General features: G+C 42.2%; 2 protein-coding genes and 1 long non-coding RNA gene across 4 annotated transcripts in view; all 3 read right to left on the minus strand.

Moving 5' to 3' along the window:
• LOC138134893 (transducin-like enhancer protein 4) overlaps positions 1-6547 on the minus strand; it is a 67550-nt gene extending 61003 nt beyond the window's left edge. The window contains exon 1 of one of the 2 annotated variants that reach the window (XM_069053481.1): positions 6455-6547. In XM_069053481.1, the coding sequence (XP_068909582.1) occupies positions 6455-6532 (78 nt within the window). In that variant the 5' untranslated portion in view covers positions 6533-6547. Of the gene's footprint in view, positions 1-4078; positions 4549-6454 lie in introns of those variants that run through there. The other variant, XM_069053482.1, reaches the window with a different exon arrangement.
• Positions 6548-8122: 1575 nt separating this feature from the next.
• On the minus strand, positions 8123-16276 carry LOC138134898 (uncharacterized). The gene is made up of 3 exons (XR_011160836.1): positions 16165-16276; positions 11115-11785; positions 8123-11050 (listed from the first exon to the last, which is right to left on the minus strand). It is a non-coding gene; the product is annotated as an uncharacterized lncRNA (long non-coding RNA).
• Positions 16277-23729: 7453 nt separating this feature from the next.
• On the minus strand, positions 23730-27357 carry Smg5 (Smg5 nonsense mediated mRNA decay factor). The gene is made up of 4 exons (XM_069053478.1): positions 27081-27357; positions 25033-26974; positions 24381-24633; positions 23730-24327 (listed from the first exon to the last, which is right to left on the minus strand). Exons 1-4 carry the CDS (start codon positions 27149-27151, stop codon positions 23936-23938), a joined length of 2658 nt encoding a protein of 885 aa, XP_068909579.1. The 5' UTR covers positions 27152-27357; the 3' UTR covers positions 23730-23935.
• Between the last annotated feature and the right edge of the window lie 3 nt (positions 27358-27360).

Genomic DNA, 27360 nt, shown 5'->3' on the forward strand with positions numbered 1-27360 from the left:
CCCGGTGCGACCTTGTATTTAGGTGAAAAAAAAAAACATAATAACTAAACAGATTTTATTATGTATGTGGCAATAATTAAATACGTTTGAATGGATTTCTTTATGCGGCCTAATTGCTTTAAACTTTCTATTAAGCCGGATCAATTAGCAGATGTTGTGAACCATTAGACTCTACATGTTAATAATAGAGCAATAAACGGGATCCAAATTGGACGATATAATACCGACCACTGTTTCATTTTTTCCCTCAGTCGACACCACCTCCAGATCCGGTGCCGGCGTGTTTTCCCCGGAAACACGAAATTCCCTGACCGTCACGTTACACGTTACATTCTGGCACTTTTCCACGTCTCCCGTTCCACCTCTTTTAATCCCGGATTGTTTATAAACACATAACAATTTTATTACACCCTAATTATGTATTATTTTTAACGAACATCACGTCAGATTTATGTTTCGATGGGAGGTTGCCAACTTTCCCATCTGATGGCGTTAACTTTAAAAGCACCTAAAAACTTTTCATGTACACAACACTACAATTAATTCGTAACTGTTTATGCCGCTACCATATGGCGTACGCGAATCGACTAAATAAATATTTACAATGCCGTCATTACAATGAGATACACAAACCCGAAAAATCGGAGAAATTTTCGAACGAGTTGAAAATTTTGTGTCGCATTGAAAATCTAACAAAAAAAAAATACACGAACGCGATAAAACTACATTTTATCTGTTTTATTATCGTTCCGTTGGTGTAAATTTACCAGACAAAATATGTGCAAACTTCCGATTATTTTTTCGTCGTGTTACATTGATTTTAACACCATTTTTATCCGTTCCATCGCCGCTTTGTCTGAACCAGTTTATCAGTTTTTTATCGGCAGTTATGACATCGCATGTTGAGTGTTTAACCGTGTGTTAAATCCTCATTACTTTGGGGCCTTTTCCGCACAAATAATAATCGAGCAGCTCCGAATCAATTCGATCAATTTCCGATGGGTTCGGGCATACTTAGAAGCCGTACGTGGGTTGGGTAAAATTAAAGAAACAAAATATGTACAGACCTCTATCAACAACATAAAACAACATGTTTTACCATCAAACAAATATCTAATGCAGATAAAATATTTACTCGATAAACAAAGTCGTTACTTAATTGAATTTCTTTCTTCCCCACGAAAGTCGGGCTCGCCTATGTATTTTTAAAAACTCCTAGACCCACAAAGCGAAAATGTAGTTAGTTAGTACCGTACCTAGTCTCCGACAACGATTATGAAAAGTAATTAAGTTTACATAATTTATACACTATAATTCCGAGAAACGGGTACATACAAAGCGATCAATAATATTGCAAAGTAAATGCCGATACTAACCGGCTTAATGTTGCCCGGTATGACTAACGACATGGTCATTGTCGTAATCATTCTTTTTTTTATGTAAAATTTCAACACAGCGGCAACGTATATATTATGGATAGGAGTTACAATAAAAAATCGCGCACCTTTTTGTCGTGTAATTCGCATGTAAAAAAATTTGATGGTTGTCGTTAATGGCGGTATATATTTTTTTAATTCGATGTATCTCTTTTATTGGTCGGTGTAAACACGAAACACGAATATATTAGATGCGATATCGTTGAAAACACGAAAGATAGTTAGAACATAAATACATAATATTTATTATAACTTGACACTTGTATCTTTGAACCGACATAGACGTACAAGCGAAAAGACGAGTTTACACGATAAAATATTCAATCGGAGCGCGGCGCGATCAGAAAAACGCGGATCGAAAAATCGGAAACGACATAGGAAGTTTGGTAAAAATCGTGACGCATCATCGACGACGATCAATCAAAATTGAAAACGCCGACGCACTCGAGATAACCGTAAAATCGTAAAGCGGACGGTTATAAAATCACGCCAGAAAAATAGGTAATAGAATAGAGAAAAAAAAACAAAAAAAAAAGCGCCGCGAATAAATTACGTAAACGTGCAACATTCAACACGCAAGCAATTTTGCCTACGCGTATGGAGGGCAACTTAAGTTTACAAGAAGTCATTACTCAAAAGAATAATATTCTTGAGTTATGCTGTGTCGGCTTTCTTTGAACAGTCATGACGCCCGCGGAATTGGATGTACCGCGAAATGCAATTTGTTGTTTATTGTGTTTGGTCTGATTTATGTTAAATTGATTGTTCAACACGCTGTGAAATAATCACGGCGTTTTTGCAACAAAACGAACACCATTTGCTACACCTACTTGCGGCCCCCGAAAAATCAAAAATGATTCTTGCATAATCGCCAAATGGGGGAGACGCGTCCTCGTAAAAACAAACCGAGGGTGCTAATACCCATCACGACAATACACGGTGGGACCCCCACGTCCGAAAGACACGGGGAGTTTATAATTGTAAAGGCACATTCCCACCCCTGAATTAAAGCCGAACCCGGCGAGAGGCAGATTATGGGACGACCCCTGCAATAAATAGCAGCTGATATGAATACATGCCCCGACACAATGCCAACGGACATCCCTCCGACGGCCAGGTAAAAAGAAGACAAAATTCAAACGCAGAGGGTCGTCAGAAATGGCAACTTTCAAATGCGACACGGAGTTATCAATTATTCGAACCAGTTCGGGACGTACATATTTAATGCAAATTACAAGCGACAAAACGGTTTTTCAATATTCTTCCGTTCCCGTCAGACCGTAATTACGAGACGGCACTTGAAATTTAATAATTAATTACGACTTCAGGTCTGATAACGACATTATTGCAGGTACCGATACAACAACCGTGTAATTTCGAATAATAACAATGATCAGCCAAGAAAACGGGATACCGACGCCAGATGTCATTAGCACAGGTTAGGGTGAGGCATAATAATATAGGGCTTAACAAATAAGGGTGGCGTCCCCCTTGTCGCCGCTTCCCCCCTAAAGAAAAGGGCCATCGAGGAAGCGTATTTGGGTTCAAGAGGAGATCCGACTACGCTTATTACTCACTCGACACCCCTCGACTTGATGCCTTGTTTCGAGGTTTAGATGCAAAATTATGACGGCTCCGGGGACTTTTTTTTCTTTTGGAAAAAACGAAACAACTGACGAGAAACGAGAATGAAGAGCTACCGGTTTTTGGGATCGCGATTCGAAGAGAACCTTCCGAGTCATCGCTTCGGTCGGATCTTTTGCGAGGAGAAAAGAGGTTTAGGGGTGAGGTGAGCGACTGCTGATCCCCAAATTTGCCGTCGCTCGGCATCACAATCTGTTCCGGAAGAAAATTTCGGTCGTAGCACAAGGTGTCTGTCGTTCGTGATTGGCGGCGGCAATCTCGGCGTCCACCAGTTCCGATAGTCGGTCGGGCAACGTTTTCTCTACGTGTTAATCTTGGGAATGGGTTTCGTGACCGTGGTCGTGTCGTCACCACGGGCGGGTGTTCGGTGCCGGTGGAGAAAACCATCGAAGCACGACACGTCTATTAGACGCGGTTGTCAAACCGTGGAAAATGCGCTGCTCTTTGCATAGAGAACGTTGTCGGGATCGAGAGCGGACACCGTCGAGGAGAGGAGTTTCGGGAGGGCGGCCGTGGCGGGTTCGATCTTTAGAAAATCGCATGTCAAAGTATAAAGAGGTCCGTGAAGCGTGATATCCAAGAAGCCGTAAAATAATCTCGACGGCGCAGATAAAACAACCAAGAAAAACTCGATTACGGGAAAAATAAAGAGAGAGGAAGAAGAAAACGTGCGAATTGGACGGCGCACGCACGACGGCCGTTCGTGAGGTCGAATTATAACGTTCCGACGCCACGAAAGGCGCTCATTACACCGGGGGAATCCCTCCCGACGTCGATTTCGCCGCGCAATTAATATGTTGGCGCGAGTCATCGACCTCCGCGCATTAAGGATGCTAAAATTGTCGCCGCCAACCGACAACCTTTCCCGGCCTCGCCGAGAATAAATTCGCAGTAAACATGTTCCACCTAGCGCGACACGAATCTACTTAATTACAACAGGTCGAAACGCGCGCACACCCGACGGCTGGCTAAGGGTCGCCTCGCACGGCCCGACTTACCGGATGGCGCGCGGCCGCGACCGCTGCTGCTGCCGCCGCGTTCATTCCTGCACTCGGGTACATCTTATGTCAGCAACACATGGTACACTTTGCACCTCGGCGACCACCACCGTTTTATCCTCTGACCACTGCACTCTCACCACCACACACTCGCACACGGAGGGGCGATCACTCGAGGAGTCACTGGAATGGAGGAGTCGACGCGACGGATGTGCTTGCTCGCTCACCGAATGCTACTTACTACGAACCGTCAAGAGCGCTGCCACTCAACACAACCGTCCTCTAACGCGTCACACAAGCGACTGGCATCGAGTTCTCCCCACCACCGGAGCTGGCGCCGCGCACCGCGACCCCCAAAACCGCTAACACACACCCCACACTCCCTTACAAAAAGCCTACAACCCCTGAAAATACCGGCAGCTCGTACAGTCCGCGCAGCAGAAAAAAAAAATAAAATAAAAGAGAGACCCGCGCCGAAGAACAAATTGATCGACGTGTAACGGATACACGGGGGGGGACTAATTAGTGGCGTTTTCAGGAATCGGTTTATTATTAAAAGTGGGTAATGAGCCAGTAACGAGCGGCCACATATGAAAGTTTAGTGCCGCCATAAAAGACGCGAATTAATTCTTATGTGCTGTGGAAATAATGACGGCTCGTAAAATCGCATACTTAAGTCGAAGAGTGCGTTGCTTAACCGTGGTTGGTCAGTACGAACTGGGTCATGTTTTAATTGGCAGGACTGTGATTGCAATTAGCGTGAATGTAATACGGGTAAACTGTCGCGGGTTGTTGTGTATTCCCACACCGCCCGATCTCGCAGCCACCGCCGGTGGTCACTCCACCTGACTACCGCCACTTTTACATTCGCTTGTACTCACACCCCTAAAATGATCCGTACATGTTCGCAACAAAAAAAAATATATAAAAAATAAAAAACAAAAAACTACCCTCAAAATGGCTGCCTGGCAGAAAGCATCTCATTTTAGCTGAAACAGGGGTCGAATCCGTCCTTGTTCCACCCGCGTGATTTCACTGCAGCCCCTTTCACCCTTATAAATATGGCGCCCTGATTGCCAGTATACCAAGCTGGTCGCCGGTCAACGTGGACCAGCCGAGCGCAGATCCCTCCCGCCAATCCGGACAGCCGACGCCGCTCCCTTGTCCAATCAGGCCTCGTTTCCGACTCATCCCGCCCGTTTTAAACGAGCTTGCCGGTTCTCCACGCCGGCGACCAATCGGCACGCGCCACCGACCAATCGCCGTCCAACCTTGCTCGTTCGTTGCCACGCAACGACGTGACAGCTCGTCTCCGGTCAACGTGGACTGCCGAGGTGCCAGTACATGGCTTGCAGGATCTGTACGCAGCGGGCAAACCAGCAAAAATAAGAGCCGACCAAAAAAAATATATATGAGTGCCGATAAAATCTAGTGGGTCGGGGTGCGGGCTCCATCCTAGCAGAACAAAAGCCTCGCCCGGCCTACCAGTTATTAGAGACCCAAGGCGAGTTTACAAAGGTCAAACTTTATGGCCGAATTACAATGGAACTAATTTTTAGAGTGCGATCGCGCTGCACCGCGGCTAATTACGCGGTACGATCGATTATCGGAATTAGAAAACGGGACGAATACCCGCGCGGAACGCCCTCTGGTAGATAGACACCGAGTCAATATCGGTGAGTGACAAGTCGCAAATCAGATAAGCCGGCTGGCATAGTGGTCGCAAGAGCTATTCCCCTGGATCTTCCTTTCCCATTTCGGTACATAAACGCTTGAACCTTCCACTTATCGCGACCGGTAAACAATATTACATCACTGGGCCGACAAATACCGTTCACCTTAATCTTCTCGTACTTGTCATATTTTAGTAGACGGGGCCAATTATTATCTTTTGCCCTCTCTCACGCCTCGATACGAAAAACGCCGCACCCGAGCGGCGGCGGCTTTCTGCCTCTGCCGGACGGTGTCGACACGACCGTCTCTCTATTTAGTTTTTCGCATAAATTTGATGACTTTATGGCGATGCAGCCATGATGCATTTCACAATTCCATCAAATCAACAATTCCGACTCCGTCAATAATCCGGCACTTTCGAACGATATTTCGAAAAACGGAATCCGCTCCGCCACCGCGTTTCTTCTTATTTTTCATTTTCTCTCGGCGGTCTATAAATAAAACTTCTGTCCGACTTCCAGGTCTTTTATTTGCAATTATCTACCGACAGTAAAAGTGTAACGACTTTCCATCAGAAAAACTAAAAGTAAATTGTACTTAAATTATCGAATTTATAGTGGGTATATGCAGTGTAGTGCCCGCCCGGACGCTCTTTATTGGACGTGTGGTTGTTGTAACCGGTCGACCTTCGGAACGACTTACTGAAATTTGTAATCTTAATTTGTAATTTTGAGATTCTTCGATGGAGATGACACCGTCGAGAGAGAACGTCAAAATCATTCGGAAAAATTCACATCACTCCAAATTCTCACCTAAGTAAATATACTTAAAACTGAAAATAGAAACTAACAAACCGAGCACTGTGCGTGATAAGTGGACCGATAAAGCTTAACCTTTTTGACTGTGTTTTTCGAATGAGTAACGAGTGATTGATTAATGTATGCGGTTTTCACACATTTATCTAGCTTTGAGCAAAATTAGATCTTTCAACAGATTAAGTATCTACCAAAATAATTTAACGCATAAAATAATTTACTCTCGCGATAATACTATCACGTTTGCCGGGACAACTCAATATTTTTGTGTCGAGATACAGGTAGGCCACACAGACAAAATTAGGCATTTTTGTTTACATCACCCGTTCAAAATTTTAGCTGACACAAGGTTCAAATTACAACGTGACACTCTCTAACCCCTTGCACAAGATTCGTATCGCTCTTGCAAAATATGTACTATCTTGGTAATCTTTTACATTCGCAACACTCGACAATATTGGGCCAACAGGCAAAACTGACTTTATTAGGTGAAATTCTTCGATCTGATGTTTGTCTCGATTAAAGATTTTATTGTTTGGATTTTTAGCATTTTATCATCACTTCACCGGCTCCTGCGACGCAACAATTTCGAAAGCACTCGTGGGATTTTTGCTGATTATTGCTCGCATTTTTTTGAGTTCAATTAGTCATCATATTTGCGACGATAATTTGCGGTGAAACCGTGATAAATCTTACATTTGTCATATTCGAGTGACGATGAGACGTTTAAGCACCCGACATTGACGTGTTCGACAACGAACTGTAGGGATATCGCGTTAAAAATTGATGCATCAGAAAAGTCTTTAAATTTGTGTTTTATTCAGTCCTGACAAATAAACAACCACGACGATGATTAAATAAGGAAAATGCCGGTACGCCGAAGATACCTGCAGTAAAACACAAATAAATGCTCCGCCATGCGATAAATTTTAATAACATGTATTAAAATATTTAACCGTGTCTGAACTGAAATGCAGACTAGTTGAAGTCATTTGAGAAAAATAAATATGAAAGAGCGCCAACGCCTCCTTCCACTTTGCCGTGTCTTGGGGCAAACTTTTAAATTACAAAATAAGAAGACAAGGAGAAGAATAAGCAGCTCTAGCCCGGTCTGCTAAATATTTAACATCGACTTTATTATGGCATCCAGGGAGGCCGGCTCTCAAGTAAAAACGCTCCACCGTCTCTAATATTCTGCGGCCGTTTCATTTGGGAATAATAAAACATCGGAAAATGAAAATGTTCCAAATCAGCATGGCATTTAATTTCCAAACAATCACCTAAAAATTCCAAATGAAAAGTTAGACGACGACGGCGACGCAGCTTTCTTAACAGTGCGGCCTTTAATTTATTTACAGAGCGCTAAATTTGGAAGACCAATATTAACACTTTCCATTTGTGTTATTAAATGGTATAAAAGAAGCGCAACGTGCGGATTTGTTGCGTTACTTCCTCGTTTTTCTGGCCGTGACTCTGCTTGCGAAACGCCTTTTCTAAATCATGACATTTACAGTCGTTATGACACAATCGATTATAATAATCGTAAACTATTCGACTAACCTTTACCGTTCAGAACACTTCTTTCTCGATCGCACCGCATCGCGACGCAACGTAACGCCGCGTCGTCGGTCCGACGACTCGGACCGTTGCCCGGCAGCGGCGACATATGTTTACGTTTCGCGTTGCGGTAAATCGACGGCGACCGATTCTCGGAAAAATATTTTATGAACGGTTTGCATTTAATTAAAATGCAGTCGCAGATCTAATTTATGGTAATTGCAGTTAATGTGGACGATGTAAATTCACGTTGTGGCAATTATCGACCGTATTTTAACCACCTAAGAGAGCAGTGATACGGTTTACCTGACAAAAAGTAATTTTCTCGATGTGGATAATTTCGTGTAATTGCCTCCAGTGAATGGGAAACCTCGGCTGATCAGTTGACGCTAAAAATTCCCTTACACACTCGAGAGCGACTTTTTTTTCAAAAATAAGAAATTATATTCGCCGTAAATATTCCAGCATAATAACATGTTATTTCGCTGATGTATTCAATGGGTGTAATAGAAATTATAAAACTGCAAACTAATAATTAGGAATTCACGTGCAGAAATAATCACAATCTTAAACATGTGGTTATACTAATAACATCGTTGTAAGTTAGCGGAAAGACGTGGCGTAGTAGACCTACCTTTAAATATACAGTGATGTATAAATAGTGTTCCTTGCCCGAAATCGTGTTCCTCCTAGCTGATCTAATGAGATTCCGCTTCTACTATATCGGTTTGTCACACCTTCACAGCTGTGGTAATTAGCCGGTATTAATTTAAAATATTCAATAAATCGACCATAAATCAAAACTACGTGTTGCATAACGTTAATTATGTATTATACATTTTGGGTGTGTGTTTTTCCTTCTCGACCCGAAAACAACACAACACGTGACACTTTTTCCGAATCCGTCCTGATCCGGTTTTCGATCGTTCCCGTCATGATCTACGAGTTTCGTCTGAGGACAACAAACGATCCTAAACTAGTTGGACCTCCTTTGACGAAAAAACCGTAAACTCATAACCATAGCATTAAGTCGGTCTGTGCACTACAACCAATTTAACACAATGCCAGGTCGAGATTAGAAGGATGATATTTTTTTAAAAGGCGGCCTTTAATTTCGTATTAGTCATTGAATACAATGGAGACCTAAAAGGAAGAAAATTGCCGTGAATGATGTCGGGAAAAAAAACCACACCACGAAAAACGAAAGTGTCGATTCTGTATGGTCGTTGATTGTTAAACGTTGGAACATTTCGCGTACAATCTTGACTATTGTGCAACGTTTTAATTACCAAAGCAAATCGACGTTTATGCGAAAAATTGCGCTCAAACTCCCTCAATTAATAAGTGCAATTATTTGTGACCGGATCACTTGCGACCGACTGTAAAATTGACAACAGATAAATTCCCATTATACAAATCCATAAAAATTAATGAGTGCATTTTGATTGTTTCCCGATTGAATGTCCGAAATTTTTACGATCCGATACAATATTTCGGTTCTATGATTTTCAAAAAAAAATCTGAATTATCGGCGTAAACTGGTACACGATAACACGCTCCTTACAAGAGTCGACTCGATTAATGCGGAGGCGTTTGCATTATTTATAATAATTGGTAGTAAAATCCGATCCGAACAACGATCTTCTATCAAAGGAAACCGGGAGATTTTTCGTATAATTAAATTTTAAATTGATTGTCAGCACCCTGTATTTTAAATGTCAGCTTAATCCATGAATGCTTGTTTATAATCAACTGCGGTTATCAAGATAAATATACGAAATAAACACGCTACATTCCGTAAGAGATTAAATCTACACGCGATGTTAAGCACTAACACCGAAAGTGGCTCCAAAATGGAACGAAAAAAAAACAAAATTATGTAAATTTTTTCGTATTAAACTAATGGTAAAGGTATAATAATAATTCCGATGCGAGATCTCGAATGCGCTGATTTATTTATTCTGATGGCTATTTTAATTTGTTAAATTATTTCTACATCGACAAATCAAAATTCTTTAATTTCCGAGTATCAAAGAAAATGTAAAACAACGAACCGGATTCTTGTTAATAAAGCGCTCGACCAATAAATATCTCTTAACAAGCTGTCCATCGTCCCGTCTTTTTTACCACACGTGCAACTCCCGACTTGGAACACCGCAAGGGTTCGCCGTGAGACCGAGGACGTTCGACGCGTCCCCGATTGAAATAGGATATACTTTATTGGATCAAGTAATGCTGGTGCGAAGAGATAATGTTATCAAACAGTTTACCGCCACTTTATCTGCGGACATCTAAATTCGGTCTTATGCAAATTGAATACGGTAGGAGACGTTATTATATGACAGCCTAACGATTCATTATAACACAGCCCGAGTACAAATGTTGAACATAACTGCAACATTCCAACAATGCGGTCGGCGTTCGTCTCCCACTCGCACCATTTGCTAAGGTTAACACACACACACACACACACACACACATGCACACTTATTCCCATAGTTACAGATTTATCCCTCTCGTATGCAATCCGCCAAGAAATCCCCAGCATAGCTAAACATCAGCCACCTTCTAATTATCCAGACGATGCGCGAGGTGAGAGAGATAAAAGGACGAGACCCGTGTTCCACGGATATGCCGCACTAACGGATTAACAATGCAGATTGTGTAGTTAGAACGATGGTATTATGACATTCGCCATGTGAGATCCTTAAGGTAGATACGGCAAATATGAGAAACGTGCCATTAAGGCCGGCCGTAATGAGTACCGTCGTTCGCTTAACACCAGCTTTAAAATTGTTCCCACTGCGTGTGTTGTATCACTTTACGTAACATTATTGGTTCGGTGTTTTTATTCCGACTTCGAAATGCACGTTAAACGAGGAAAACTTGTTCGATGCAACAATTACTTTCATTGTGCTGCCATTACCTGTAATAAAGGCGTTATTAATGACAGAATTATAACGTCTGCTGTTGTCCATAAATTAAATTACCGCCTCGTTCTTGTGCAGTTGGCGACCTGTCGCCGTCGACGTTCCAAAGTGACCCCCCAAATCTTTCCGGTAAGATAACTCTCTTTTTTCCGTTCTGCACCTTCCCGTCCTTTTCGTTTCTTTCTTGTCGTTCTTCTTCTTCTATCAATGTCAATGTTCTAACTTTATCCTTGCCCACCCACCCACGTTTGGACATTCTGCACGTTCTTGCCCTTCTGACATTTCGTTTCTTCTCGTTGTTCTTTCTACACTTCCTCGATGCTCCACGAAAACTTCCTGGAAAGATTTCCTCTCCCATTTCGTTGTCCTCCTTTCCCCCGACACGACTTCTGTGCACATTCTGTGTTCACATTCGGCATTCCGTTTCTTCTTGTCGTTGTTCTTTCGGGACTCTTCCGTCTGTGTACATCTTCGACAATTCGAACAATGCACGCGTGTAACAATGCGTACGAATCGTCGATAATGTTTAATGCATTGCCGGTTGGTTTTTTCCTGTTTCGAAACGACAACCTACATACGTAGGTATTAAACACGACAAACACATCTAGTCCTTTTGTTGCGGTCCACCGACTGCTAGATTAACACGTCAACTCTATCGGCCGTGCTCGACGTATCCTCCAATTTGTTGATGGTTCTTGTTTGTGCGAACGGCGTCCGAAAATCATCGCCTCCTATAATTAATTCAAAATGTAGAAGAGACGGGTGGCGGTCGTCATCATAGAGGGTATCATGCGGACGCTTTGTATAGTGACCAAGTGGCGCACTCGGTCTGACCAAGGACCGCTAACTGAGACCGCGCTCCGGTTCTCTGCGGCTTGGCTATTAAACAAGGGTTCACTCTCGAGCGCCACCGCTGCATTCCCAAGCGACCGCAAGACCCAACTTGCCTCTTCTATATCCAATTAGTAACTTAATTAATATTGATGCCGCATAAAGAATCTCTCTAGGAGGTTTATCATATTAACGACTGCAAGGCGTTACAACTTGGAGTTTCTGAATTTTTAACGCGCCATCAGGACCCGCATTAATTCGAAAACGTCGGCGGCCATTGCCGGCTAGGTGGCCGAAGTCGCAAAAATTAATTCTTCTTTTTCTTTTCTCTTGCAACTCTCGATCATTTTCACCGAGTTATCTCTTCGAATCTGAGGGAAGCACGTCAAAAATTAGGCGTTTTGACAAGAGAAACAGAAACTGATCCGACATCCAGATACACAATGAGGTAGTAAATAAATGTTTAATATCCGTAATGAAAAAGTCCTCGTATTGATATGAAACAATCATATATTTTATTGTACCGATGACATGTACGATAAAGTCTGACATTTAATATTATCATTATCATTATTATTTAGCCGATAACACGTATCACAGTAGAGTGTTGCAAACCCACTTAAACGAAAATGTCTACTTCCATTAATCTCATTAATAATTTATTTAAATTTCTCAATCGTGCACTCAACGATAAGTGCAATAAATAAAACTGAGCTCGGTAATAATTCTCAGAATTATGAATTATTGGTACCACCGACCGACACCACTTTTGTTTCTGCGGTTATCAATTTTTTTGTTTTTATTACAAACGACCGTTACTGTCGATTACCGTGTCGTACCGAGACTCGAGTTCCAATTTCCTTTCTTGGACAAAAAAATCGTTTTACAAAATTATCTACGATCGAGATACATTAGCGTTTCGTTGTCGTTCACGTTGTAAACAGTACATTTGCAACATTTCATGTACCCACCCGCAAACAAAAAGATAAATTAATTAAACTTGGCGGTTTATTTAAACTCCGGCAACACCATTATCTCACTCCAAACAGTGGGTTTTCGGATAAACATGTTGTGACGGGCATTATTCAATCATTCAGACAAATGTTTGTTTACCTATGTCATAACCACAGTCTACAATAAATGCTCTCTGCCTCTGCTGTGATGGTTTAAAATTAAATTGCCGACAACGAAATCATCAATGCCCAACGGAAAGTATGTCGCAATCTCTCGACAATATTATTTTTCTCGTAACTAGTTCGTCGACTGAATCAAATTTGAAGTGTTGATTTGTTTTGAGTGGTTATAACTCGAATTATTTTTGTTTTGCATTGTGCATTAATCTCGAAAGACAGAACCGTCAAAAACACTTGCCAATCGCACAAATCTAAAAACGTATCGATATTACAAATTTCCCGTGAAGTGTTGTAATCTTCAATAATCTAGGTGTACTTGAAAAGATAATGATTTATTGACTCTAAAACTGTGTGTACCTGTGTTTGTATTGTTGATCGAAATTAAAAAAATCGTTATCCCCGACAACACTTCGATAAGTGCACCTAATTTGTCACATGCGAAAAATTTATTTGGATGTTTTCGCCCGTTCAACCGTAACGAACCCGGATCATGACCGCAAGCGCGGTTGCAAAAATGAGAAGCTCATGCTCGCGTATTCATGCAGCCGTATTGAATAAGGTGTTGTGTGTACAATACAATACAATAAGGCTTTCACCGTGAAAACGATTCTGTGAAGAATATAATTTTCTTAGTGTGCCAGGTGTACACTACATAAATTAATTACGTCGTCAAAGACCCCGGTACCGAAATTATCCCTCTGTGCAAAACGCGAATTGTAAATAAGTTTATCGACTGTCCCGGATTGAAAGGCAAATAGCAAATTTGTAAAGCGTAAAAGCATAACCAACAGTGCATTATAAATTTCGTACATTCACAAACAGTTTAATTACAAGGTTGTTAAAATCAACTAGCAAAAAGTTCATCGACCTTGGCGCGCCTTTATATACTCTTAGTGGGTACCTGAACAAATAAAACAGAATAAACATCGGTATTTGCTTTGCATAATTGATTGTTCAAGATACTTATCAAGTTATTGATTATTTATTGTTTGTACAACTCAGCCGTGTTTGTAATTTTTGTTTTCAAATATTGGCGGATATTATACAATTAGCACGCCGAACCTTGAATGGAACACAACCTGACCGTTTGATCGAAGTTACAACAACAACAACAACAGAATAAAAAAATACCGAGAGATAAGTACCGAAAACAGAAAATTCGCAAGACGTCGTCTACGACGAGATACGCTCCACTTCACTTACAGAGTGTTTACCCACTCGTATACTCGAATGTATTACCGTACTGTACACAAACATCGGACGTGGCGGTATAATTTGTTGACCGGACGTCAGGAGTACCAATTTCGAGTACTGCAATTTCTGACCTCAACAATTAAAAAAACAAACAACACGGAATAACTGTTGATCTATTAGCTCTAAAACGAAAATTTCCCGAACCCCATTCAACTCTGATTATAGTAATCGGTCGTGTTTGCACATGTTTATTAAGTTAGAAGCTATAATTGCCACGAGATCTTCACCCCACCCGGTGAAATAATTCGCGGGAGAGCTCCCACCAGGACCACACTCTTCCGACACATTCACTTCTGCGAACGAGTGTCAATTTTGACATTTAAGGTAGTCGGAGAAAGATCGAACTTCCGAGAAGTACACAATCACGTTTGCGTTCGGTCGGTTCGTGAGACCTCGAATGGTATTTTTGACGTTTTGTTCGTGACGTCACGGATTAAGTCGCGCCTCATTTAATATTTCGGTAATTAGCGCCGCCACCCCCCATCCCGGATCTCATCCAATTAAGGGGTGGCGGGTGTGACGTCACCTCTACTAGTGTGCCCCCGTTTCGGGGCCCGCCTCGTCGATATTTTCGTGTGCGTCGTGTGTGAACAGATTACGCGAGATCGCGCATTTATTAAATTAAAATAAATGCTTGCTTCACGGTCGGTAATTAATTAAAAACTTGTCATTATCTCGGGCGCATTTATACGGTGTGCTTCAGTGGAGCGAGACGTTTTGGTTTGTGGATGGGAGTGTACCCTTAGGAAACATATAAATTCCCTTCGCCTCCCCCTTCGATGCCCCCTTCCCCCCTGTATAAGTATACGCTTGGACTGTCTTGAAAAGATGAGAATCGTACTGCGAATTCCAGTTCCTTAAGATTATACGGTCGTCTTTCTCTTGTACATCCGTCCGTCGTCTCGTCCTTTTTGTTCGGTGTGCTCTTTATAAACCGAGACAGCATTATGGCCTCATGAAAGTGGAAAGTGAGAAAGATTAAATCCGCAGTCAACGTGGACGTGACGAGCGCGTGTCAGAACAGCAGGGCCAATGAGAGGCGGCCGCCCCGCCCATTTACTTAAAGGATAAAGAGCGACACTTTACATTAGAACGATAAGGAAGACCGCTTCGGGTCTCTCTCGCGCCCGCTGCTCCCCCATAATGGCGTCTTTGTCGGCGAGTAGCTACTATAATAGCACCGGTTTAATGTGTATGTAGGTATACAGTACGAGAGACCTAACCTTACCTCACTACTTACATACACCAGCATGTGTAAGGTACAGTGTCAACACACATGTACGAGGCATGTGTGAGGTACAGTCGGCGCCACGGGCGACGTTTAATTCGGCGCAGACTGTACCCGGCCGGTTGTAGCGTGGATAAAGGTTAATTATGGCATGGCCATTTGAAAAGTTCAGGTAAATTCGAGACCCAGATGTAAATAAAGGGAAAACGTGTCTGGTCTAAGCAGACGTTGAAACGTCTACCGCGTTCCGCCCCCGCAGCGCCTCCCCTAATTGATATTTTATGTTGGAAAACTCCAAATATGAAAGATACGTCCGCGGCGAGAGAATGTTTTGTTTCCGAGCGAGGAGGCACTTGCAATTAAGTGCTCCATCTAACGATGCGCCGGTGAAGTGTTGCCCTGTCTATTATTGCCGACCCCGCATCCGCATAAGAAAGGGTGGCCGCCCTCCTCCCTGATGGGGTTTCGGGGGCACCCTGACGATATCATAAAACAATTTATCACTACTTAACCGCGTTTTTCCAAATAACACAACGACGTCGTCATAAATTCCGACCGGATTCGGGAATTGGGTCAGATTTGACGGAAAGGCGGCCGGCGTCGGTCACGATTGACCCTTATTCCGGTCGAAAATTATCGAGATCGGGGGTTGTGCGCCACCTACCTGGCACCCATCCTCGCCACCTGGGGGCCCCACGCAGGTACGTATCCCGGATTATTCACAACTTCACACGTTCAAAATCAAATGACAGATGCGCCAATGCTGCCACACGCCAAAAGCTAAAATAGACCTACTTGATTAGTTTTGCGACAAACGTTTATTAACAAATTCACGTTTCACAGCAAAAATAAACAAATCCATTGTCGGGTTATGCATTCATTTCTTTCGTAATTTTTCGAATGCCAACTACCTGGGACAAACAATGGAGGCCTTTCACGGAACACGCAACCCACAATAATTCCAGCTGAATGCTTAGTTCGTTTTCTGCAAACACAAACCATCAGATTTGGAAACTCTTCCCCAGTTACTTGAAATTTGACGCTTCCACTTTTCGCATAAGGCGAAGGGCCACATTTACCGTTTTCCTCTGTTACACGTGTTACCCCACGTGCAAATCTCATTACAACCTGCTTCATTGTGTTTGTCAGGACACTCGAATTATTAATTATTATCAAATCTGTTATAGATCTGTTAAAAATTCACAATCACTGCCTAAAAATGAACTTCTTGCACTTTAAGGCAAGTGAGAACAAATTTTTTAACGAGTTTGTTTTGGTCGCAGATCAAGTTATAGCTGTAATTTAGCTTTTCAGCACGATCGTAAATTAAATAAATTCTAGCAAATTACCTTTCTTTTGTGGCCTCAACTTCTTGCAAATACATAAAATTATAAATTAATACAGTGTTTTTCTTTTTTTGTCAATTGTATTTCACTATTTCTCAAAACTATTTCCTATCTCTATTAAATCTCAAAGTGACGTAAATATCAAATAGTTTTGAGAAATAGTGAAATCAAAAGAGGAAAAACAGTGTAATGACACCGACAGTGTTACCAAAATTGAAACTAATAAAAAGACCTACTTGATGAAGCGACCGCGAGTGGAGTTCGCCAATTAGGGGAATGTGGGCCAAATCGATGTCCGAGTGTTGTATTACAAATCTTGGGAACAAATTAATGCGTGGGCGTGTTTTCGGAATTAAAAAGGCATAATTCTTATGCGTCATATGTGTTAAACGACCAATTAAATCGAAAATCCTGTGTAAATGTCAACTGTTAATTTATTCAAATTGTTTTAATTCACACTAGTGAGGGGCGTGTCACAAGACATTCGACTTTTTAATAAAAAATAACCAATGACGTGTACGAAATATTACGTGGCGAACTGTTGATTTTATAATACTCATAAATTAGTACTTATGGATTGATTAGGACGTGGAAAGATCCCAATAAAAGCAAAATTTGAGACAATTAAGTGTACACTAAATCGCAAACAAGACCAAATTAAGCTCGTAATTCATCGTTAATTGTCTGGTTTAATCTCTATCACTACCATATTTTTATTTTTCAACGACATTGCCGAGATCTTTCTATTAATACACTTTGCTGACAACAACTGATTAATGTTATTTAATAAATTGCAAGTTTTTCTCGAGTTTAATAAATATGCCAAGGTCCAAGGCGAGCACGATCTCTATCAATATCTCACTTGGGAAAGCGAAATTAATGTCGGGTCTGCACAAAAAGATACCTTCAAGAAAGATACCGGTTGGATAAAGAGATTTCAGCGGAATTCGGACTAAAAACGACGACGGCCAAGAGATGCGGATAAGTGCAGGCAACCCAACATACATCTTGCAAGAACATCTACGCAGTGGGCCCCAAAGGAATCCATTTGTTTTGCATTGTGCAATTATCGATAAGGTCGAGTGTTTTGTCAAAATTGTATTTGCATCACCGTCGACACCTTGGAACAAAGCTCAAGTGGCCCCCAATCACGTGTAAACAAAAATAATTGGGTGAAGAGGGTGGTAAGATTTGCGTTGATTCGATTATCAAGTTGGGAGGCAACCTGTGGTGCCTCCGGTGTGGAAATCGATCGGCGCTTGTTCGAGTGGATATCATTTTTCCGGAGTAATAATCGCGCTCCGGTAAAGCACCACCTAATCGGGAAAAAATCCGCAATCGATCGTCCAATCTTCGGTCCGGGATTCGGTAATGATAAGGAAACGCCGGGTTCGTACACACCGTTATTAAACCCGACCACTTATCGCATCATTAATTAGTCCCGCCATTTCGAGTAAATAAAACAACTCGATGACGTTCGTTCGGCGTTGGGAGACAGGACGCGGGTCCATCAGTGCAGCCGATAAAAAATGAATCTTTTCCGAGGGCAATATTTTATTAATCAGAGCAGGAAAAAACACGGCCGCTTTGTTTATCCTTAACGAATACGAAATTAATTTTAAAGATTTAAAAGCTAAAACCCGCCCCTGCAAAAAATGGAATACGTAATGAAAAAGATGTCTGGATGAAATTTTTCGCACGAACGCGACCGGACTCCTAAGCGTCGATTTAAAGCTTGAAATTTTTAACGATGAATTAATTCTATCGCCATGTTTTGGCTTTTTCGTTTCGGCCCCCGTTCTGGAGAGTTTGCCGAGGGGCCCCCCACCCCCACTGATTTCGGACCGCACCAGGCCGACCGGTCAAAATTCGTCTCGCGGTCCTCCTCCTCCCAATTATCCTGCGGGAGAGGGCCGCAACGGCAAGCCTCTCAGGACCCGGTAGACGCATAAAGGAGCCGCTGATCTCGTATAAAAATGGTGGCACACTAAGTAATCGATAAATCCAGACTAATTCCGAGCTTATTGCTGCACCCCTCTGACTTCCCCGTTTCATCCCCGACAGGCGGCATTTATGGCTCCGTTTACAACGTCTTCGACATCGGCATTCTGCACCTCCGTCCGGGGCGAAAGAGAACCTGTGTGGTCGGAAAGGAGGCTCGGTCGAACGGCTTTTTTGTCGGGTGGCATTAAAATATTAATGGCCGTAGCACCGCCACTTAAAAAAAACTGTTAAATATAATACACGGGAAGATGAGGGTACATTAATAAAGTGGGCAGTGAATCATTGTGTCGATTGTCTGCTGTGGTAAATTGGCCGTTCATTACGGAAAAAAGAGGTTATCTACGCGCTTAAACTTTTTAATGGAGCTGTCGATAGAGCCGACTTGGTCCGAGTTAAACGTTGGCTGACCGATAACGCCGCCCAACCTTCTTATTTCGTTAATATAAATGTAAACATCGCAGTCGATAAAATAAATAATTGGGAAAAACAGATTTGCGGTGTGTCTGCGGTGTAGGGCTGTAATCAATCAAAGCGCTGAGTAGCCCTATTTCAACAAAATATGTTGCGGGGCTGGGGATTACACGATCGACTGTTGAATTAATTAGCGCAATTATTAGTCGATTTACAAAATATCCTTTAGATCGGGGAGCGCTGCATTTGGATGATTATCCCGACACTCAATAGAATTAATTTACAAGCATTCCCAAAATAAAAAATAAACTGTACTTTTGAAAAATCTACCTAAAATTACGTCAGAGGGTTTGATAAAAATTGTATTTTGATACCCGATCACAAACGATTCTTTCCCTTGGACTGTGAGAAGTTAATTCGCTTCTTAATGTCTTTCGGGTCAAAGTAAAGTACAGAGATTTTTATTACAAAAACGTGATGACAAATTTTTGTTGCCTGGTAAGAATTTTGCCATACACAATACACATAATTTACGGTTAAAATAAATTGAAATTTAACCGTTGCGGTACAGTTTTTGAGACAATTTTTAGATGTACATATAAATAAAATTAGATCTTATAAACAATCCGAATTAATTTTCCATTAATTAGTTAATTTCCCCAGAATCCTATTCATCATTTTTTGGATAATTACTCACTCCAAGTGTTTATTTTTTTATTATTGTTTCCCTTCAAAATATTTAAGCATTTTTTCCAATCATTTTAATGATTGGAAAAAATGGTTGGTAGATTCCCCTTGTATTACTTTCTGCTTCATGTAATTAGTAGATTTGGTCAAGATCTGTATGTTTGAGAATTACTACGATATTTATACATTTCTAACAATGTTTGTAATAAAAAGTGATGATGCAATCTTTTTTGAATTATTAAAACATTAATGGACAAAAATATTTTTATATTAAAAAGGCTAAAGGCTTTTTCAACAACCAAATATTTACAAAAAAAAAGATCAACTGTTTTTTGATTTTCAAAAAATTTTTCTTATGAAAAGTTGAAAACATTTTGACACTAGATAAGAAATTTATGTTGGAAGTGTAAGTTTTTTGAATTATTTAAACATTTAGGGATAAAAGTATTCTACTACTCCAGAGTTATTTAAACATTCAAAAATTTATAGAAATAAATGTTTAAATGTTTCAATTTTCAAAAAATTTCCTTGCACATGTTTAACCATTTTCAAGGATTACTGTTAAAATAAATATTTTTGTCACTGGATAAGATGATTTTGTGTCGTACAATTTTTTTTTATTTCTTCAAACATTGACACGGAAACATATTCACGACTCATCGAAACCACTTCCGATTTACTCAAGGCTTTCTCAACGACCAAATATTTATTTAAATATTTACTAAATAACAAAATGATCAGCCGATGACCTTAGAAAGGCCAATGCCCCTCACTTATCAGTTTCTAATTTATAAATCCGGGTTTTCATCAATCTTATCTCTTTTAACTGTCAAATCTGCAATCAACAGGTATAGCATATCTAAACAAACATATTAGTCCAAGATTTTGTAAATTTTTTTGGCGAAACCGAACCACTGGAAGAGTTCTTGTCGCAACAGTACAGTCGGCATTAATTCTGTCAGCAGTAAATTAGCGTTATTGCCGCCACCGAACACAATTTCCTAGTTTCAGGTTAACCAAAGTTTTACTTTGTGATCGGGGGCGGCGCTTTGTCGGTGTTTGCCGGTCCGCGCTCGTTAATAATGAACAGTTCGCAATAATACATCATTCGTTATTAAAACGAAATATTATTAACATTTATAAAGCTGTCGGCCAACCATTTCAGTTTAGTGAATCCGAATTCGCATTACATGAATGAATGACAAACCGACCCATTAGCTATTATGGCTTATTCAACGTCCTGTATATGTATAATGGAGAGGGTGGATAGGGTTGACCGGCCGGACGGCGGCGATTGTGGCGTTCAGTGGCGGTTCGCACCCGCAACCACCTATCTGCTCATTAGCCGAGTCTCGCGGTGCATTGCACACTCTATCAACATTAAATTAACCGCCGCCCGCGCTGCTAAACACTGCACATTACTCGGCCACGCCGCCGCCGGGCGGCAATTACTGCGCAAAAGGCTCCGGCCACCGAAAAATTGCCAACAAACGTTATCGGCCAATTATAACTAACCATTTTATTCCCAGGAGAATTTTCAACATCGTTACCTCCCTTAGGAATTGCAAATGTGGAAATCTTAAATATTTAGTTTGTGGTAGCACAACAACAAATACCCAATTCTCGCTAATTACCTCCAGTTTGTGGACTCAACTTCTTGAAAATATACAAAATCATAACTTGAATGACATTTCTGCATCGACAGTGGTACCAAATTTGTGAGTAAAAATAAAATCATCATTCTTAATCGTCATATCTTTTAAATGATCAATTAAATTGAAAATCGTGTGTAAATGTCAACCGTTAATATATTCAGATTGTTTCAATTCATACTGGTGAAGGACGTGTCACAAGACATTCGACTTTTTAATAAAAAATATTACCGAAAAATTGCCAACAAACGTTATCGGCCAATTACATGTAAGTAATCATTTTAATCTCAGGAAAATTTTTAATAACGTAGCATTTACAGGTTAGATCTGTGATTTAGCCTTTCGGCAACATCGTAAACTAAATAAATTCTCGCAAATTACCTTTCTTTTGTGGCTTCAACTTCTTGCAACACCACAAAATCATAATTTTCATGAGATTTCTGCACCGACAGTGTTACCAAACTTGAAACTAATAAAAAGACCTACTTGATAAAACGGTCGCGAGTGCAGTTCGCCAATTAGGGGAATGTGGGTCAAAAAGATGTCCGAGAGTTGTATTTTGAGAACAAATTAATGCGTGGGCGTGTTTTTGGAATTAAACATGCTTCGTTCTTATTCGTATTAATGTTTTAAAATTAAATGTCAAGTGTTAACATATTTCAATTGTTTCAATTCACTCTTGTGAAGGGTGTGTCACGAGACATTCGATTTTTTTGATAAAAAAATAAGCGATGACGTGCACGAAATATTACCGAAAAGTTGCCAATAAAATTCTCGGCCAATTATAACTAATCGTTGTGTTCCAAGGAAATACCTATTTAAGATGTGAGACGAAAATATGAAGTTTAAAAAAAAATGGCAGAGACAAGATGGACCCGGCGCATCCGCCAAAAGGTGCACTCACCTGTAATATTTTAATTCTTGATTTGATGGGCAGCAAACTGCTTCCCGGCCCGATAAACTCGGTATTTTATTAATCCTCGAGTCGAGGGGATAATTTTCCAGTAGTTAAGTCCCGGAATCCCGAGCACCGGCAATAAAAAAGTAATTTCGTTTTTCTTGAAGTTGTTAGTTGGAAGTTCTCCAGCAAACCGCCAGGCGCATCAAACAAGCATCAGTGAGTGGTTGGCGGCACCGCACACTCGACCGTCGTGAATCATGGACGTTCGTGACCATTGTTCCATAAGTAATGGACTCCTCGCGCGTCGACGGTAAATCTTTGAGCAACGTTATTTAATTCGCTCACGACACGGCGTTCGCACGCGATCATCATTGTGCGGGGTGGTAATATAGATGGCTGTCGGTCTGCGGTTGCCGGGTACACATCACGCCATACTTAGTACCAGCCGCTGATTGCCACCGACTAAGACATAAAAGGGCCCCGCTCCCACGCGCACCTCCGATAATGCCGCGGAACGTCGATGTCGCCGATGCGGGTTAATTACTTGCATAAGCGAGGTCGATCTTCAATACGGCCAGATTTAAGGCCAGGCTTTGACGCCGCCTCCACCGACTTAACTTAATTACTCCGCGTCCATTTAATCAGAGACTAATTCAAAACTGAGACACCACCCTACTCTCAACATTTTACGCGACCTGCACCCTTTTCTTACACCAACAACAGCGTCCTCTTCTCATTTTTTTCTACCACGTCCCAAAGCACAACACGGTCATCCCCACACCGGAATTACGTAAAACGACTTCATTTTTTTTTTTTTTACTTACAACACACTCGTTACAAAAGGAATCCAATTTACATCTGATTACTTCTGGAGCTGCTCACGACTTAACGCTACGCCATATTCTCTTCCTCTACTATAAAACTCATTCTTCATCATCAAACTGCATTAGGCTAACTACAAAATTAAAAAATATAAAATAACGTACGCCAAATTTTTAAGCTACCGATGTTTTCACGTCCTCGGGGCTGGGTTTTTTTTTGCGACCTCTACATCCAATTTCGACAGTTTTAATATGTACGTTGGCTGTAAAAATAGACTGTCAAGTGTCAACTTCAGAAAAAAAAGTTCTGAAGCCGGCCCTGCGCTGGAGAACTTTCTAGATAAAGTCGCCTCGACGATCGACCTGCTGGACCGTGCGCAAGGAGAGGGTGAAACCCACAAGGCTACTTTCAACGTAATGAAATTAGTTTATTGCTGACAAATAAAAAAGTAAATAAACTACAACGGAAATCGTGTTGAAATGAAACAAAAATGTACGCCATAGTTCATACAGTTAAAAATTCCAGTAAAACAGTTTCCTCTTTAATAAAACCACCGTCGGATATCCCTGTAACCGAATCTCGATCTGATCCCGCGTCCCGCTCCTGATCCTCTCATCTCCTCGTCTTGTAGCTCTTCTTCCACTTGCCGTAGAACTGCGTGATGGACTCGATGGAGACCCCCGCCGACTGGGCTAGACCCACGTAGCTGAACTCCTTGTTCTCTCCGTTGGTGAGGACGTTCTGGTTCCCGATCAGGAGCGTGATCAGATTGGCGGCTCCTTTTTGCTGCTCGGCCAGAAAATAGCAACACTCTATGATCTGGATGTAGGTGCACATCTCCTTGTCCTTCTTCTTCGGGTACTTGATGAACGGTATCGAGGCTCGCTCTTGCGGCCGCTGCGCCCTGAAGAATCTGTTGCCGCGGTGGAACTGCGACTCCAGCCAGCGGATGGCGTCGCGGGCTTCGGACTGCTCCCGCTTCAGGTCGTCCAGAGCCGACACCACTTCACCCAGAAACTCGTTAACATCTTTAAGAGTAAAAGCGCACCATACTAACCTGCCGACGGGATCAGGACGATGAACTTCCTGGAGTGGACCAGCTGCTTCACCATGAAAGTGTACTTGATGAGGGCGTCGGCGTCCAACACCAAATACGGAGACAGAGACGCTTTCCCCCTCACCCTGTTCTCCAAAGCTCGGACTTCCGACGCCAACCACAACTGCCCCATGTGCTTCATTTTCATCAGCTGTCCCTTACTGTCCGACTCTTTGTCGTTGATGACCGACGCGCTCTCCGCTTCTTGCATCTCCTGAAATCATTTTTCTAATTGTTTTGCGACGCGTATATGTTTTTTTGTTGGTGGTAGATTCGATCCGGTTGCGGATTAGCGCGACCCCTCCCTCCGGATCTGATAAGAATTCGAAAGTACGACCGTTTCGCACGTTTTGGGGTTGTCTTAATTAAACACGGTTAGGCGGGCGCGAACTCTACAAACCGGAAGCGATGTAATTACGCGCATTTCGTGAAAATTGCCGCCGAAATCGCACCAGACTCATTTGCATCTATATGGAATCGGGCGCATTTCGCCGCATGAACAAGCTCCGGACGCATTCCGGAGTCGCATCCGCGCCGTTTCCGGACCAGCGGCGCGGTAATGAGAGCGATATTTGTTCGCCCAACCGCTCCGACTCGTTATTCTTTCGCTCACCAAATCTTCCACGGCGGCAGTCGATGTCTTCACCTCGTCGTTCTCCTCCGTCTTGCAGACGAACACGTTTTGGTGTTCGTCGAAACCGATTCCCGTTTCCTCGATGGCCGTCAGGAACCTCCCGAACGCCATGAATTTCACTATCCTGGTGACGCTCTCTTCTTTCGTGTTCATTCCGTGCTTATGCAAATAGTTCCAGTCGACGTTCTTGTGGGCCTTTCCCAATATATCGATCCCTTTCAGCACGACGTCCTCCGATAGCGGTATCTTCTCCTCGTTCTTTATTGCGTCGTTGACGTTCAACTTGATTCCTGAAAGTTTCGAGCTTTTCACGTTGATATTGATCAGATTCAACATGTTCGTTATCTGGCGGAGAAGGCTTCTCGTGCTCGTCCCGCATGATTTTATTATCTCCGTGTCTTGCATCAACCAGTCGTTTATGATCTTGATCGCTTGGAGGGAACCCTCTTCCGTGATGATCTCCAACATGTCGTTCACGTCCATCCTCTTGATCTTTTTAATCACGTCCACCTTTTCCTCGTTTTCGACGCTTTCTTTATCGTTCTCGTCGGATTTCTTCGCGTCCGTCTCCTCGTCCGACGACTCGGCCAGAACGTTTTCCGAATCCGAGACGAACGAGTCGTCGGAACTCACGTCGGAATCGACATCGTTCTCCCCTTCGCTCGCGTCCGACTCGCTCTCCACGGACAGCGCTTTTCGCCTTCTCAATTTCGACGCGTTCCTTTTCCTTTGACTCTTCTTCAGGAGGTCCTTGACGATCCCGTTCGTTTGCTCGATTTTCACCTCGACTTCCGGAAGGGGATAATTCAGGACGCTCTCCTGGATGTGATTGGACACGTTCTGGACCAGTTGCGAGTAAATCGCCAAAGTGAAAGCCACAGCTGTGGACGCTTGATGATGGTTGGACTTTTGCAATTTAGAAATGCACAAAAGGCAAATCACGGTCACTTTAAAAATCATGTCGCTGTTCAGGTGTTCGCCACCGGAATCCGTATCAACTGATTCGCTTTCCGTCGGCGATTCGCAACTCGACGTCTTAAGCATAGACAAACACTCTTCCAAATCCTTGTAAGTCTGGTGACACAAACTGTATACTTTCGTGACCTTCTTGTTAAAATACCAAATATCTATCAGCAGCAGAAATCTAGCGATGAATCTCTTGAGATGATCATTTTTGTCACTTTGAGAAATACAATCTGAATTCGGCTCCAACGGCAGCTGCTCTAAATACTTTGAATTCTTATCAAACAAACTGTGTAAATTATTGACTGTCCCTTCAAACGAAACGGTACAAGCCAAGCAACGCATGTAATGATAGACGGCATCCAGAAACTTGTTCTGGTTCATCGCCAACGTCCCCATTTGGTTGTGGGGCATCCCGTGGTCTGACTTGAACGATATGGCTTGCAAGTAGTACCGGAACGCAAGAGTGGACTCGCTTTTGGGGTTCACCTCCAACTTGTACCTGCTCAAGTCACCCAAATAAATCAGACACTGATGTACTGAGAGGCTGGCCCACTCCAGACACTCCGTCCGGACGTCGTTTTTGACCGGATTGGCCCCGACCGAAAAGTCGACGACGTAATTCAAATTCAGATTGAATTCGCCCTGCAGCTTGGAAATCATGTGGTGGTAGAAGCCTATGCCCGCGTTGATGTGCGTCTGCAGGTTGCATATCTCGTCAGGGGTGTAGTCTTTTTTTTTGAGCTTTTTCGCGGTGGACACGACGTCGTAGTACCCCTTGCGCCACAGCAGCTCTTCTCCCTTCTTGCCGTACAGGACTGGATCGGAAAAAATCAACCGTTCGCAGTATTCGCAAAATTTTCTGCGTTGGACTTGCAGATTCGGAGTGAACAGGTCGCTAATGTTTCGGGCACAGCTGCGAGCGTCATCTAAGCGTTTTGCGTGCTCGGTTGTAGATCTGCGAACGAGAGTCCGATTGAGGTTATGTGGAGGAAAAATGTGACGAGATTCCGGTTTCTCGATGCTATTTCAGGGGGGGCTGCGCGGCAAATGGTCGGACTCACCTGTACAACTTTTTGGACAGCTCTAGGCCCTGTTTTTGGTGAATATCTGTGGAATTTTTAACTTTCTTCATTTCAACTCATGTTGTTATCCCGGTCAAGAATTCAACAAATTTCTTATAATCTCAATAATCGATTCCAAATACCGAACGGTCACACAACTCATTTTCGTATCATTATTAATTTCACAAATATGTTTTGACACCATCACAATTTCTTATCAAATCACACGAATATGTCCATTGCCACATGATTTTTGATTAAAAATTGAGGCGCCATCTAG

The sequence above is a fragment of the Tenebrio molitor genome, chromosome 7 (assembly GCF_963966145.1).
Source record: "Tenebrio molitor chromosome 7, icTenMoli1.1, whole genome shotgun sequence".
NCBI lineage: Eukaryota > Metazoa > Arthropoda > Insecta > Coleoptera > Tenebrionidae > Tenebrio > Tenebrio molitor.

Excerpts from the sequence above, each read along its gene's own strand:
- Smg5 (XM_069053478.1), bottom strand. The coding sequence starts at position 27,151 with ATGAAGAAAGTTAAAAATTCCACAGATATTCACCAAAAACAGGGCCTA. Across the intron at positions 24,634-25,032 it reads CTGCCGCCGTGGAAGATTTG|GAGATGCAAGAAGCGGAGAG; the intron begins GTGAGCGAAAGA and ends AAATGATTTCAG. Across the intron at positions 24,328-24,380 it reads CGTCCTGATCCCGTCGGCAG|TGGTGTCGGCTCTGGACGAC; the intron begins GTTAGTATGGTG and ends TTCTGGGTGAAG.